The sequence below is a fragment of the Lontra canadensis genome, unplaced genomic scaffold (genome assembly GCF_010015895.1).
Source record: "Lontra canadensis isolate GAN:19392208 unplaced genomic scaffold, GSC_riverotter_1.0 scaffold52, whole genome shotgun sequence".
In the NCBI taxonomy this organism is placed as follows: domain Eukaryota; kingdom Metazoa; phylum Chordata; class Mammalia; order Carnivora; family Mustelidae; genus Lontra; species Lontra canadensis.
This window is the reverse complement of record NW_022631046.1, coordinates 7,751,729-7,766,782: the sequence shown is the minus strand read 5'-3', so window position 1 is coordinate 7,766,782 and position 15,054 is coordinate 7,751,729. Positions and strand designations below refer to the sequence as shown.

General features: G+C 34.7%; 1 protein-coding gene across 3 annotated transcripts in view; it reads left to right on the top strand.

Moving 5' to 3' along the window:
- EEA1 (early endosome antigen 1) overlaps positions 1-15,054 on the top strand; it is a 124,869-nt gene that overhangs the window by 107,882 nt on the left and 1,933 nt on the right. For all 3 annotated transcript variants that reach the window (XM_032874212.1, XM_032874214.1, XM_032874213.1), the window contains 7 exons: positions 3,736-3,918; positions 9,664-9,849; positions 11,111-11,242; positions 12,503-12,688; positions 13,669-13,907; positions 14,175-14,295; positions 14,915-15,013. In XM_032874212.1, coding sequence (XP_032730103.1) covers positions 3,736-3,918; positions 9,664-9,849; positions 11,111-11,242; positions 12,503-12,688; positions 13,669-13,907; positions 14,175-14,295; positions 14,915-15,013 — 1,146 coding nt within the window. The remainder of the gene's footprint in view (positions 1-3,735; positions 3,919-9,663; positions 9,850-11,110; positions 11,243-12,502; positions 12,689-13,668; positions 13,908-14,174; positions 14,296-14,914; positions 15,014-15,054) is intronic.

Here is a 15,054-nt window from a genome sequence, read left to right as displayed (position 1 = left end):
AGGTTTATGGTCATGGGGGAGTCATCTTTTTGAGCTAAATAAAATGGAGTTGTAGAGTTGTTGTAAAGATTGAGAAAATGGATTTAAAATATGCAGTACTGTGCCCAGTGCAATATAGAAGCAAAATACTTGTTGGCTATCATATGGAAGTATAGCAAACTATGATCTAAGTGTGTCGATGTGCATGGTCAACTCTTCAGTGATGGTCTTGACAGTCACTGGCCCACAATGAAACAGGAAAAACAAACATAATGTTTAAATGGATATAGATATGTATGTGTATGCACTTATATAACACACACACACACATACACACGCACACATTTTGGATATATATGATTGTTTGAGAGCTGCTGATCAAGGATCCTGCAAGTAGGATCTTTTTTTTTTTTTTTTTTTTTTTTAAAGATTTTATTTATTTATTTGACAGACAGAGATCACAAGTAGGCAGAGAGGCAGGCAGAGAGAGAGGAAGGGAAGCAGGCTCCCTGTTGAGCAGAGAGCCCGATGCGGGACTCGATCCCAGGACCCTGAGATCATGACCTGAGCCGAAGGCAGCGGCTCAACCCACTGAGCCACCCAGGCGCCCCTGCAAGTAGGATCTTGCAAGTAAGTCAGTGGCCCCTGCATCAACTTTATTTGAAATCTATTGTGGGAATACAGAATGAATAGGATAGGGCCCCCAACTCTCAAGGAGCTTATAATTTAATGAGGATGTAGGTATATAAAGAAAAAAAATAATGAATAAGGGAGAATGAGATAAGAACTTAAACAGAAATATGAAAAAATAGAACTTAATGGAAATTTTGACTGGCTTTCTAGGGAGTTAGCATTTTAATTGGGTTTTTGGAGATGATTATAATTTTAAAAGTTTAAAAAAGTAAATTAGACATTTCAGGGAGTTAAAACAATATTACCAATGTTTCCAAGACTTAGAAAATGTTGTTATAGAACATTAGCTGTTGGAGTGCATGGCAAATGGAGAAGTGAGGGGAGGGATAAGGCAACAGAACTGGATGAAGTCAGATTACAGTAGATATTGTATCATTGTTTCCACTTTAAAATTTTAATATTGGAGTATTAAAGATTTTTAAGAAGGGAGGAATGTGATCAGACCATTTTAGAGCAAAAACTGGTCAGTTTGTGAAGGGTGAATTGTAAATGACCCTCCTTTATTCTCCTTTGGAAGTTTGGTTTACTTCTATTAAAACAATTATCAAACTGTTGCATTGATCCTTTTTTTAAAAATTCCCCACTAATATATTTGAGTTCCTTAAAGTTGGAAAACTGTGTCTTTTGATAAATAAGCCAGCCAATAATTGTTATAAACGAATGAATCCATCAGTCTGTCAGAGTAAAGATAATGAAGGCTCAAATATGAGCCCAAAGGCCTTTATGGTCATTACTGAGACTTTGCAGAGGGCTTAGTTGAGAGCCATGAAGGTGATTAAAGAGAAAGAAAACTAGATTTTGGGAGGAAAATGTTAAAGCAAAGAAGTAGTATTCTATAAAAGAAAATATGTAAGACCAGTATAGTCTTCAAGGTGAAAAAAGATGTCCAGGAATTCTTCATCATGAAGAATCTAAACTAGAGGAAATGAAAAGGAGGTGACATGGGATGTTATGAGATAACATATAGAGAGGTCAAACCCCATTTCCTCCATAGGTTTTAACACGACCTCCTGCCAGTCTGCCTCCTGGCTCTCTTGAATGCATCCCTTTTTCTCATTTCCTAGGGCCACGGGCTTAGTCCAGGCTATTTTGTTTTCCTAAATAGGCTATTACAATAGCTTATTAATAGTCATCCCAGGCTTTTCCACCTCCAATCTGTTTGTCATTCATTCATTTAAGAAGTATTACTAGACATCTGTTTTATGCTGTGACACAATTTTAGGTGTTGGAGATAATAGCCACGAACAGACAAGGAACCTGTTCTCATTGAGCTTACACTTTCTTGGGGAAGGAATTAAACAGGGTGATGTGAAAGCCAGTGATAGGACAGAGTCCTACTAAAGGGTGGGTGATCAAAGAAACCTCTCTGAAGAGATTTGAGTTGATACATGAAGTCAAGAGCTATTTGTACAAAGGTCCAGGGAGACAACTAGTGTGAAGACCTTAAACTAGAGAGCTAGCTTGGTATTTTCCAAAAACAGAAGACCAACATAGATTAAGTATAGCGGGAGAGAAGAAGAAGAATGTGAAATGAGCTCAGAGAAATAGACAGGGGCCAAAGCATATACATTCAAATATATAGATTATAAGACAGTAGAGAATGATATACTTTGTTCTAAGGATAGTTAGAATCAGTTGGGGAATTTTGAGCAGATACTGGTGCAATCTGATTATGGGGAGATAAAGGAGCAAGCAGAGATGGCAATGAAAAACTGTTGGCAGTAGTCCAGGCAGTACATGGTGATAGCCTGAACTGAAGTTTTAGGAGTGGATGGTTAGGAATATATTTTGGAAGCTGAGTCATCGGGACTTGCTGATAGGTTAGATGATGAGAGACGATGGAAAGAGGAATCAAGAATAATTCTGTTTGTGGCTTGTGCAGGTGGATAGATGATCATATTTATGGGGGGAAAGTAGCAGCTTTTTGATGAGCAGTGTCAGCAATCCAGAGTTTTACTTGAGATAGATCTCTGTCAGTCATTGAAGTAGATTAGAGATGTCAGGGAAGTACTTGATCATAATGAGCCCCGAGTTCAGGCAGAGAGGTTGGGGCTAGTGACATAGTTCAGGAGTCAACTGTAAATAAATGATATTTAAAGCCATGAGTGTAGTTGAGATCTTCTAGAAAGAGACTGTTTATAGAATAAAAGGAGGACAGGACAGAATCCTGGGGTCCTAGAATATTTAGAGATCAAACAAAAGAAGAGGAACTAGTAAAAGATTTAAAGAAGGAATGACCAATGAGATAGGTGGAGAACCTAATATATGAGGTGCCCTGGAAACCAGGTTGAAAAATGTTTGTAGGAGGGAACATATCAGCTATTTCAAGTACTGCTGGGAGGTTAAGTAAGAGGTGCACAAGGACATGAATGTTGGGTTTTGGAGCAAGGGGTCATTGGGCATTTCAACAGAAGTTTCACTGAAGTTGTGTATTTATTTTAAAAGCCAAGTGCTTATTTTCATACTGTACACACATATATCTTAATTATGTCATAATTTGTACATATCTCCTGATTCTTCTTAAAGACTAAAGACAAGTTTAGAGTTTGGAGGAGTCAGGCCTTTGCAAGATTTCCTTTTTCTGCCTTGCTGTTAATAAAGATGACCTGTAGAAATTTTCCAAGTTACTCTGGAATTTCAAGGAGTAGATATGATGTACTTTAATACAATAAGGACTTTTCATTTCTTTCATGTAGAAATTTCCATTAGTTCAACCTTAAATTATGTCTTCTAAAGCATCTAACACTGCATCTTCTGTCAGAATGTGGCTGTTACTCTCAGTCTCCTGAGATATCGATACTTCCCAGTGAAATGCTTTTTTTCTGTATTTAATGCTTTTTTATTTTTTGGTTTTTAAATTGGGACTTGCTGGATTTTGTATTTTGTACATCTTTAAGTTTGAAACTATAAGGTAAGTGAGTTACTCTTTATTAAAGTAGAATTTTCAGGCATAAATACTACTGAACTTGTTCTTGGGAATCTTCTTAGTTGTGTAGATTTCATTTTATATTTGTAACTGGTTTTCTGTATGCAACTGTTCTAAATGACTATTGTATGTTTCAGACAGAGCTTGAGAGTAAACTACAGCAGCATTCAACACAAGCAGCCCGGGAACTTGCAGCAGAGAAAGAGAAAATGTCAGTGTTACAAAATACCTATGAAAAAAGTCAGGAAAATCTAAAACAGCTTCAGTCTGACTTCTATGGGAAGGAATCTGAGCTTCTTGCCACGAGGCAAGATCTTAAGGTATAGTAAAATATATTACAAAAATGGAGTAAGTTGTTTATAGACATTCATTAAATGACTGAGTCCAGATGGCAAGAGAATGTTAGTATTTATGGAATATCATGATTGTTTTCTATTAAATTATTATTTTTGGAGTTACATGCTTTTTAAAAATTAAATTATTTTATGTTATTACAACATATATATGTAAATATAGGCAATTTAAAAATAACATCTGTAACAGTAAAATAATTTGGAAGTATGTTAACTGCTATATTTTAAGCTTATCTAAAGACTTTGCTGTCTTTACGTAAAAAGGTAATTTTTAAGAAGGACTGCTGTTTGATGGTCTTTGAGGATGTGGAGAAAGGGGAACCCTCTTATACTGTTGGTAGGAATGCAAGTGGTGCAGCCACTCTGGAAAACAGTATGGAGGTTCCTCAAAAAGTTGAAAATAGAGCTACCCCTGACCCAGCAATTGCACTACTGAGTATTTACCCCAAAGATACAAATGTGATTTGAAGGGGCACCTGCACCCCAGCGTGTATAGCAGCAATGTCCACAATAGCCGAACTATGGAAAGAGCCCAGATGTCCATCAGCAGATGAATGGATAAAGAAGATGTAGTATATATATACAATGGAATACTACTCAGTCATCAGAAAATGAAATCTTGACGTTTACAACACCGTGGATGGAACTAGAGGGTATTATGCTAAGTGAAATAAGCCAAACAGGGAGAGCCAGTTACTGAATGATCTCACTGATATATGGAATTGAAGAAACAAAACAGTCATAGGGGAAGAGAGGAAAAAATAAAATAAGATGAAACCAGAGTGGGAGACACACCATAAGAGACTTAATCATAGGAAACAAACCGAGGGTTGCTGAAGGGGAGGAGGTTGGAGGGATGGGGTAACTGGATGATGGACATCAAGAAGGGCATGTGATTTAATGAGCACTGGGTATCATATAAGGCTGATGAATCACAGACCTGTACCTCTGAAACCAATAGTCTATTAGATGTTAATTAATTTAATTTAAAAAATATAAAAAAAATAAAAAGGATTCTATTAGAAAAATCTAAGGATATACCAGTAGTCTATTAGATGTTAATTAATTTAATTTAAAAAATATTTAAAAAAAAGGACTTTATTAGGAAAATCTAAGGATTTTTGAAAATGCAAGCAATTTTACTGTTGGTTGTCAGGCAATATTGACTTTAGCTTTATATATTGGTCAACTTCCCAAGACTACCAGAATATCTAATGATTAAAATTAGGAGATTTTAGCTCAAAGTAAACTTAATAACCTAAACATATATGGAAACCTTGTTCCTGACAGTACTATTTGATTAAAGTATCATGTTTATTAAAATGAAGAATGTGGGAAAAGGATCATTTTTATGTAGCAGTAAGGTATGAGTTCTCTAAGGTAAATGGAACATCTCCCAGATGATCCAGCTAGTTGTCTTTCTCTTTCTTTCTCTTTTTGTCATGGTGAAATACTATGCTTTTTCTTTTTTTCCTGTTTGGCTTTTTTTGTTTAATTTAAAATACATTATTGAAAAATTTTGTTGACAATCACAGGATATTTATATATAATATGTATAGATATAGTATGTCTCTACGTTACCATAAGCTGTTATAGGGAAGGCTTTAAGAAGGAGGTAAAATTTGAACAGGTTCTCAAGGTTATATAGTATTTGAATATATAGAGAGTCCTAAGAAAGGTTATTTAACTCTGGCACGTTTGAGAAAAGGTGCTGCAGTGGAAATGAGCAGAGCCAGGAGGCTAGCATGCTGTTGTGGGTTTGGAGGTTAAGTTAAAAAAGATTGGGATCAAATCATGAAGTATCTTAGATGCCTAACAAGAATGATTGGACTTTATATTTGGGAAGGGGGTGGAAACGCAGAGTACAAGCAAAGGAATAATATGAAGAAAATAGTACTTTGGACAACTTAACCTGAAAGAGGTTTATAGACAGCTTGGATTGGTTCTGGGTAAATTAGGTAGGGAGATTAATTAAGAGGCTCTCTCCCTTTCTCCATAAATTCCATTAATCAAGGTGTTAATTGATTAGACTGGGCTTAAAATTCAAGAGGATGGAGCAGAAAAGATGAATGAGGGAGACTGGGTGAAACCAGAGGACTGAATACAGACAGGCCACAAGGGAACTGAAGGAACTAGTGGTAATTAATGATTTGACAAAGAAATAGGAAACTTGGGTCAAAGAATTTTCCTAGTGCTGAGTTGTTACAAGAAAAAAATACCATCTGATGTTTAGAAAGTCTTAACTTGATGTACTCTCTAAGTAGCTTTATATTATTGGTATTTTTTTCTTTGTAACATTATTGAAAGTCAGGGAAGGTCTGTGGAAGAGTTTGGACTTTATCCTAAAGGCAGTAGGGACCACAGAAAAGCTATGCTCGGATCTGTAGGGTAGGCCAGTGACTGGTGGAGGATAAGGAATGCATTGTGGAGCAGCAGGGCTGAGTGTGGAGAGTGGAGAGGACGCTTGGCAGAGTCCAGGTACATGTGATGGTGGCCTGGGCAGTAACAGTATGGATGAGAATGTGGATGAATTAGAAGGATGTTCAGCTGATCAAGCACATGAAGCTTAGGGATTGATTGCACAAGTCCTATAGAAATCACACTGTTTTTGTTTTTGTTTTTTTCAGGCAGATATATTATTTACCCAAAAGCATGACATGGTAACAGGACTTAGATCTCTTAGGTCAATATTCTTTAAGCTAACAGCTGTTTTTATTATGCTTGAAAATTATATCAGCTACTAATAATTTTATATGTTGAAAGAAAAATTCAAATGTTTGGACAAGAAGAGAAAGGCATAGGGATAAGGCTGCTGAGGAGTTTCTCAACTGTTAAGAGGCATGGATAGATCCTCTATTCCAAAGCATCATTTTGCAGCTGAGACTGAGGTCTGGTGTGGTTTGTGACAGTCCTAGAGCTGCCCAATAACAGAACCATGATTAAATCTCAGTTCTTCTAATTCATAGCCCTATACTCTTTTATCATTATTTCACTAGGATTTTTAAATATAAAATAGAATATTGCTTAATTCTATTATTCATGCTTCCCAAAGTATCTGAATTACTTAGGAAGTTAAAAGAAAAATTCCTAGAGAACTTCAAATGATACTTATGGACCAGAATAAGAGATGGTTATTAGCCATTATTTATTTATTTATTATTATTTTTTTTGCTTCAAGAATGTTATATAATCTTACTGCATAGAAGTGAGAAGGGAGAGGTTGAGAACTTTGTAACATGACACCTACCTGAGTCTAGGCTGCCATCTGTGGGTTGGTCGTGTGCTTCAAGATACCAGTAGAATGGAAGACAGGCTGCCTGATCTATGCCTTTAGCCCCATCTGCTGGATTGTTTGTGAAATACTTATGTTTGTTGACTAGATTTTTCAAATTAATTGGCTATGCTGTGTGCTAGTCTTTACTGTTGAAGGAAGGTAGAAGTGGAATTTAATTTAAATTTTGTATCCCAAGTGAGGCAAAAATTCTAGGATAATAAGTTTAGAATTAAATATAAACCTTTAGCCTATACCATTCCTTATGTCATTTAATCAGGGATCAAGAAGAAGTAATAAAATTTTAAGTTTTATTTTGAAAGAAGAAAGGAAAAATTCTTGGGCAGACAAGAACAGTAGCTACCACAGAACACTGCAGAAATTCCTTTTCAGCTACACTACTGTAATGTGATTGCGGTATTCAGGGTCAAGGTTGGTAGCTGATCTGCTCAGGGATTTGTGGGAGTAAGTGGCTTAATGATAGGCCCACAAAACCATTCAGTGGGAGGGGGAGTTCTCTAAGGGAAGAGATGCTGAACAGATGAAAATAATGTGGCCTTCAACAAGAAAGATAAATGCATGGCAGTATTATCACTGAATGGCAGAGATGAATATTCAGAGACAAGACAGAGTAACATGTCTTGGCATCTTCTGAAAAGAATAGTGAAAATTTTGAGCTTGACTTTAAACATTTAGTCACTGGGTTTTTGGGAATTTAAATTTTTATTGGATGTTATTTATACCATGGGCACTTTGGAATTCTTTTGGGTAGAGATTGTTAACTACAGGCTCTAGCGAGCCTCGGTATTCTTTAGTGTTAGATTAGGACCTCTGTTGGCTGACAATTGCTGTAAACTGTATGGGCTAGGCTTTGTCAAATTTTGTTATTTTTACTTGAAATCCCTTTGTGATGCTTATGCCAGTTCTCACATGTACCATGGAGCCTTCTGTAAACACATTCTAGATGGAGTTCATTGTTTTTCTGTTCATTTGATGCATGGCAAATGCTCTCCTAGCACATACAGCTTCCATTTTACATACTGGTTCTGCTCTTCAGGCTACAGAATCAACTTCTTTAAGTTAAGCACTGTCTTTTACCTCCCTGTCTACCTTAGGAGTACACTCAATTAATGGTTAGCTGCTTGGTTAGTGAAGGACTCATGACTTTAAGATTTTTGAAAAAGGGAGCCTTAGAATTTTTAGTGTTCACTAAAAGCCATTGAAAATCGAAATTTCATTTTTATCAGAAAGACTTTTGAACTGGATTTATGTGTAAGGAATAAACTTTCTCTTTCAGGAAGCTTGAGAACTCCTTAAATAAAGTCTTCATTTTAAAATTTTTCATCTATTTTTTTTTTTCACTGAATGCTTACTATAGCTGAGCCTTGCCCGCAGGGATCTTTGCTAGATTATATCTTCTGCCTCCTGTTCAAAGGAACTGTATCTCCAGAATAAGAAAGATGAACTTCTTCCAGATGGTGGGAGAGCATCTTAGAGTTCCTTTTCTTCTCTGCTGATATTTTATAGTTGCAACTGAGAGTGTCAAGATTCCTGCCATTTTCCATTACCTACATGTTGCCATATCTACTCCAAAATGAAACCTAATAGGTCAAAAAGTTTTCCCTTTTCACTAGCTTTGTCTTCACAAAATATTTGGGCTTTGGAACAGTCAATAACTATGGGCAGTGTTGACCAACAACACTACTACCACGTAGATGGGAAGTTAAGAGGCTGGGCTAATATCCTTGTCAGAAATAGAGCCCCAGATGTCTGGTAGAGTTTATTCTTTTGATTCACTTGATCAGGTTAGCAGATGTGAAATATAGTTTTTTTCACTCCATGACAAAAACCCTTTCTGTTTACTAAAATTTCAGCATGTCACGGGACATCATAGTTCCTATAAGACATATATATATGTAATGTAGCATTTAACTATATCTCCTTTTAAATTGCTTTTTTTCATGTCTCCCCATATCTTCTAATTATATACACACACACACACACATAATATAAATATATATATACACACACACACGTATATGTGTGTATATATATGTATACACACATATACATGTGTGTGTGTGTGTATATATATATATATATATATATATATTCATTCTGAGTGTGTTTAATACAGTCCCTTCTTAAATAATATTCCTTAATACCACTTAGCCAGTAATACTTATAGGCGATTTCTAAAGGTTTTGGAATTGCTTCAGTTTTATTAAATATTTTACACTAAACTGTTCTCCATAGGCAGGAGAGTTAAGAGAGTTGTCTAGTGTTCTTTCTTTTTTACCTAATGTTACTGAAAGGCATAACAAGCTATCTTTTTATAGTATATTGCTTCCTACTGTGCTTATGCTAACTGTTGTTTCTGTTGAAATTTGCTAAAATAAAAAAAAAGGCATATAATAATTTGGGGAAATTGTTTTTATAAGTCTGTAGAAGAGAAGCTTTCTCTAGCACAGGAGGACTTGATTTCAAACAGAAATCAAATTGGAAACCAAAATAAATTGATTCAAGAACTCAAAACTGCCAAGGCTACATTGGAGCAGGAATCAGCAAAGAAAGAACAGCAGTTGAAGGAGCAGTATAAAACACTACAAGATGTCCAGAAAGAAAAGGTATTTCATTTTCTGACTAAATCTAGAATCTGAGAGTTACAATGGCCTTAGAAATCATCTAGTCAAATCTCTTACCTGATATAGGAGTCACCTTTATCTTCAGCAGCAGCTCTCCTTAGATGGACTTCTGGTGTCTGATACAATACTTGTGATCATTGGATTTTTGATGCTATGAAGTACTCTTAATAGCTCCTTTATCATTTCTACTCATTTTTCTTTTTGCTCTTTTTAGTTTTATAAATCTTTTTCATACCATGGACCTCTGGTTATTTAAAAACAGGTGTTATAGCTCCACAACTATCTCATATAACATTTTCTAGTGTGTGAATGAAAGAAAAAGGTCTAGAAGTAATGCTTAGCTTATAATTCTTAGAATTCAGAGCCAGGTCTTTCTAAGGGAAGTTCGAGTATATTTTACATAAATGTGCTAAATTATAGAGTTGAAAGCCTTCTATTATATGACCAATACTTTTAAAAGTCAGTTAAAGTACTATATGAAAGAGAAATTTGGATTCTAGGAAGCATTTTATTTCTGGCTTCATAGTTGAAATCACATTATTTTTATCAGCTGATAGGATATCATTCTGAAGTTTACAATTCCAGAAATTCATTGGTATATCTTAATTGTGCAATTCTTGAAAGTCTCTTTAATTTAAAAAAATGGGGGATGTTTTTGTTGGGGTGGGAGTTTGAAGCTGACGTGATATTCATGATTCGTGCCTCAAGTTTAGAAAATTTTGAGACAACTATAGCATATAGGCCTTTAGTTACAAGGGCTTTGGATCAGTCAGACTTTGTTACAGTTTTGACTGCACCGCTAATAGCTTATTTAACTTCTCTGAACCTTTGTTCCTTTATTATCAAATGAGGATTAAAAAGAGCTATTTAGTATAAATATCAAATTAGATAATATGTAATATCACTACGTAGGTGCCTTAAATGAAGATATTTCTGGTAATAATAGTAATAATAACAGCATTAAAGAATGGTAGTTTTGGCTAAATTTTATAGTGTTCTTACTTTGGCCAGACACTATTCATTTTATGGTATTAACATTAACTATTTAATGCTTATAAAGATCTTACTGTTGTTCACATTGTATAAATAATGACACAGAGGCAAGTGAAGGTAAGTAGTTTGCTCAAGTTAACTTAGGTAGAAAGGGGCAGAGACAGTATCATAAATAGTTGTAGTTATTTTATTACATTGATTTTCAGTTAAGTATTTTAAAATTACTTTTTAATAAATTATTTTTCTACAGTCACTGAAAGAGAAAGAACTAGTAAATGAAAAATCTAAATTGGCAGAGATAGAGGAAATTAAGTGTAGACAGGAAAAAGAAATTGTTAAATTGAGTGAAGAACTCAAGTCCCACAAGCAAGAAAGCATAAAGGTATGTTAAAATAATCATTGTTCTTCCCTCTGTACTGTATTATTGTCATTTAAATTAAAAAATACATACATTATTGGAAACCTACTATGTGCCAGATGTGTTGTTTCATCATTTTGACAAATGCTCTCACTGTTGTGCTGCATAGTATCTATATACATATATTGAAACTATGTTACTTATGTTTTCAGCTTACTGAATAAAGCAAAGTAACTCTAAAAGTTTAGATTTGTTGAGATGATAATCAAGAGAGCTATTGATTTAGGGGTACCTGGGTGGCTTAGTTGATTTAAGTGTCCTACTCTTGATTTCAGCTCAGGTCTTGATCTCAGGGTTGTGAATTCAAGCCCTCTATTGGGCTCCATACTGGGTTGTAGAGCCTAATTAAATAAATAAATTTTTTTAAAAGTTGGGGGGGCACCTGGGTGGTTCAGTTGGTTAAACATCCCACTCTTGGTGTCAGCTTAGGTCTTGATCTTAGGGTCACGGGTTTGGGCCCCACCTTGGGTTCTATGCTGGACATGGAGCCTACTTCAAAAAATAAAAAAGAAGAGCTATTGATTTAGAAAATGATGTTTATAGATAGTAAGCTAAAAAATAGAGTCTAAAACTAAGATTTTTATGGGATTGTGTTTTTTCAATTGTTTTTCTTTCCTAAAATTTTTAATAATCTGTTCTGAACATTTTTCCTGTCATAAGAATAATAGGATGTCAGTTGAAAAAACCAATTGTCTATAATTTGCTTTGTAAAAAATTATTAAATTTCTTAGAGAAAGGTTAAATTCTCTCTTGAGTGCTCTCACTACCTTTTATGTCTAACAATATAGTTATCATTTTGGTTTATAATTAATTATCTCTTTATATCATTATATTCTTATATACTGTGACTTCCGTAAAGCAGGTAATGTATATAATTCATCTCTATATGTCTTCTTAAAAACTAACACAGTGTGTGATGCCTAAGCAGTGACCAATGAATGCTGGCTAAGTGAAGAAAGGGAAAATAGGGGGTAGGAGTTTTTCCATAATTGAATCAAAATATGCATGTAAAGTTATTACTTGAATCTAAATGTTTATTGAGCAGGAAGTAAATAATCTTTCATCTTTTAAACCAATTGTTTAAAATAGTGAACTTTAAGGATCTCCTAAGAGGAGAGATTAAAACTCATATTGTATGTATTGTTATGATAACTTGTCTAAATTTCAGCTACATTTGGAAACATTTACCATAAAGGATGATTTACTTTTGGCCTTTTTCAATAGGAGGTAACAAATCTCAAGGATGCCAAGCAGCTTTTGATTCAGCAGAAATTAGAACTTCAAGGGAAAGTAGATTCCTTGAAGGCAACCCTTGAGCAGGAGAAGAAAAACCAGCAAATGCTAAAAGAACAGGTGAAAAAGGAAGAAGAAGAACTGAAGAAAGAATTTACTGAAAAGGAAGCTAAACTGGTCAGTAATTTTATGGTGGGGAGTGTGTTTTGAGATTGATTTTGTAAGTCAATCCAATAACAGAGGATTTTTCTTAGAAGTTAGGATTTAAATGCTCTTACCTAGCATTTTAATTTTTGATTGAGAAAAGAGATCTGATTTATTTAAAGAGCTGGCATGTATTGGAAATATTTTAGTCTGTAATTATATTTTGGTTTATATAAATAAAAATTCAATAAAACTTAATTCAAAAAAATGAAAACCTTTCAGTGCCAGAAAAACAAACAAATCCACAATTGTGTAGGTTGAGGTAAATGGCATGGATTGCTAATGATGTTGAACTCATTTGTTTAGTCCAAGTGAATGTTGATAAGGGAGAACGGAAACTTCAGTTTGGAATTTTGATGACCAAAGTCTACTTTTCCTTCCCTAAATTGTGCATGCCAAAATGGGAAGCATCTGGCTTTCCTCTATTGAATTAAGTCCAGATATCCCCCCTCGTAACTTGAATGCTGAATGTTTTAGTTGAAGGTTTGCAATTTCAAGTTCACACAGTGATCTGAGGGGTTTGTATTTTTTGTTTGTTTTTTTGTTTTTGTTTTGTTTTGTTCGGTTTTTGGCAGGTTGATAGACAAAAAGATGCATGTGGAACTTGAGACGGATAAGCCAGCTTTGCGTCCAGGGCCCTTTGCTATCCTTAACTATGTGTTCTTCCTCTGCGCTAGTGAGAAAAGGAAAATATCTCAAATTGCTGTATGTTCATTGGTGTTAAAGATGCTTGCGGACCATCATTTCAGCATAATGGCCTTGAGCCAGTTCAGATTACACAGATGTTTTTGGAATTAGTTTTATTAGTGTAAAATGAAATACATTCTCCTGCCTTCTTTCCTGAAAAAGTAATATTATTTATGTTGCCAATATTTTAAATTCAGTAGCTAATTAAATTTATTTTGCATTACTTTTGTAATGGGTTTTTTTTCTCACTGTTCTTCCTTTTTCAGCATTCTGAAATAAAAGAAAAAGAAATAGGAATGAAAAAGCATGAAGAAAATGAAGCTAAACTTACCATGCAGATTACAGCATTAAATGAAAACTTAGGGACTGTAAAGAAGGAGTGGCAGTCCAGTCAACGGAGAGTCAGTGAGCTCGAGAAACAGACGGACGACTTACGGGGTGAAATTGCAGTGTTAGAAGCCACAGTTCAGAATAATCAGGATGAAAGGAGAGCACTACTAGAAAGGTGATTGATGTCTAGTCAAATTAGTTTATTTCCATTCTAAGTGGCAAAAAGATGGTCTTTTTCCACATTTTAAAAAATACAAGTCTTGAGAAAAATGCATGGGTCCTGTATGTATTTATGTAGCCATTTAAAAACTAACCCTTAAAGCAGTCAGATAGTTGAAATTCATGTATTATATTTGAAGTTACTGAAGTAGTTTATTATGTATGTTCTAGAAGGATCTTTATCATTAAAAAAATTGAATGATCTCTTTGCAATCTATTCTAGATGCCTTAAAGGAGAAGGTGAAATAGAAAAGCTTCAAACCAAAGTCCTAGAATTGCAAAGAAAGCTGGATAATACCACTGCAGCAGTGCAGGAACTGGGCAGAGAAAATCAGTCCCTTCAAGTAAGTCATCTGGTAACGTGAGGCTGTTTTTCAGTCTAGAATTGACTCTTAGGGAAAAGCACATTTTCAGTCTTTAAAAGAAATCTCCGATATTTAGTAAATACTTTTGAATGGTTACTTTCTTTGTAGCGGTATTGTGTGTGTTATGGATAGTTAAATAAAAGGGATAAAGAATTTGTCTGAGAGAACCCTGGGATTAGTGAGAAAGCCTTGTCATTCATGAATTGTCAGTACTGGGAAAATTCAGAAACATCAAGGAATAGTTGAGTCACTATTTGATAAAGAAGTGATGGGCTTCGTGCCCAGAAAGGATTGATCATTAAGGTTAGAATGGATGGGAAATCACTAAGGATTAGAAATTACCAGTGCCTTTGAGGACTAAAATTTGATTTACTTTATTTCTTTTGGTCATTCAGACTTAAGAATTTAGCAACTTTTGATGATGGAAAATGACCAAAGTATTTTGGATATTTAAAATTTTATCCCATGGTGCCTATAAGTCAAAATTTTATAAAAGTTGGGCACCAAATTAGAAATTATGCATCATTCTTCAAAATGTTGAATGTTATATGTACAGGCACTTGTTTTTGTTTGTTTGTTTGTTTGTTTGTTTTAATAGATCAAACACACACAAGCGTTAAATAGGAAATGGGCTGAAGACAATGAAGTACAAAACTGTATGGCCTGTGGGAAAGGCTTTTCAGTAACAGTGAGACGGGTAAATTATTTTATTCATATTGCTATGGTTCTGAATTTTAT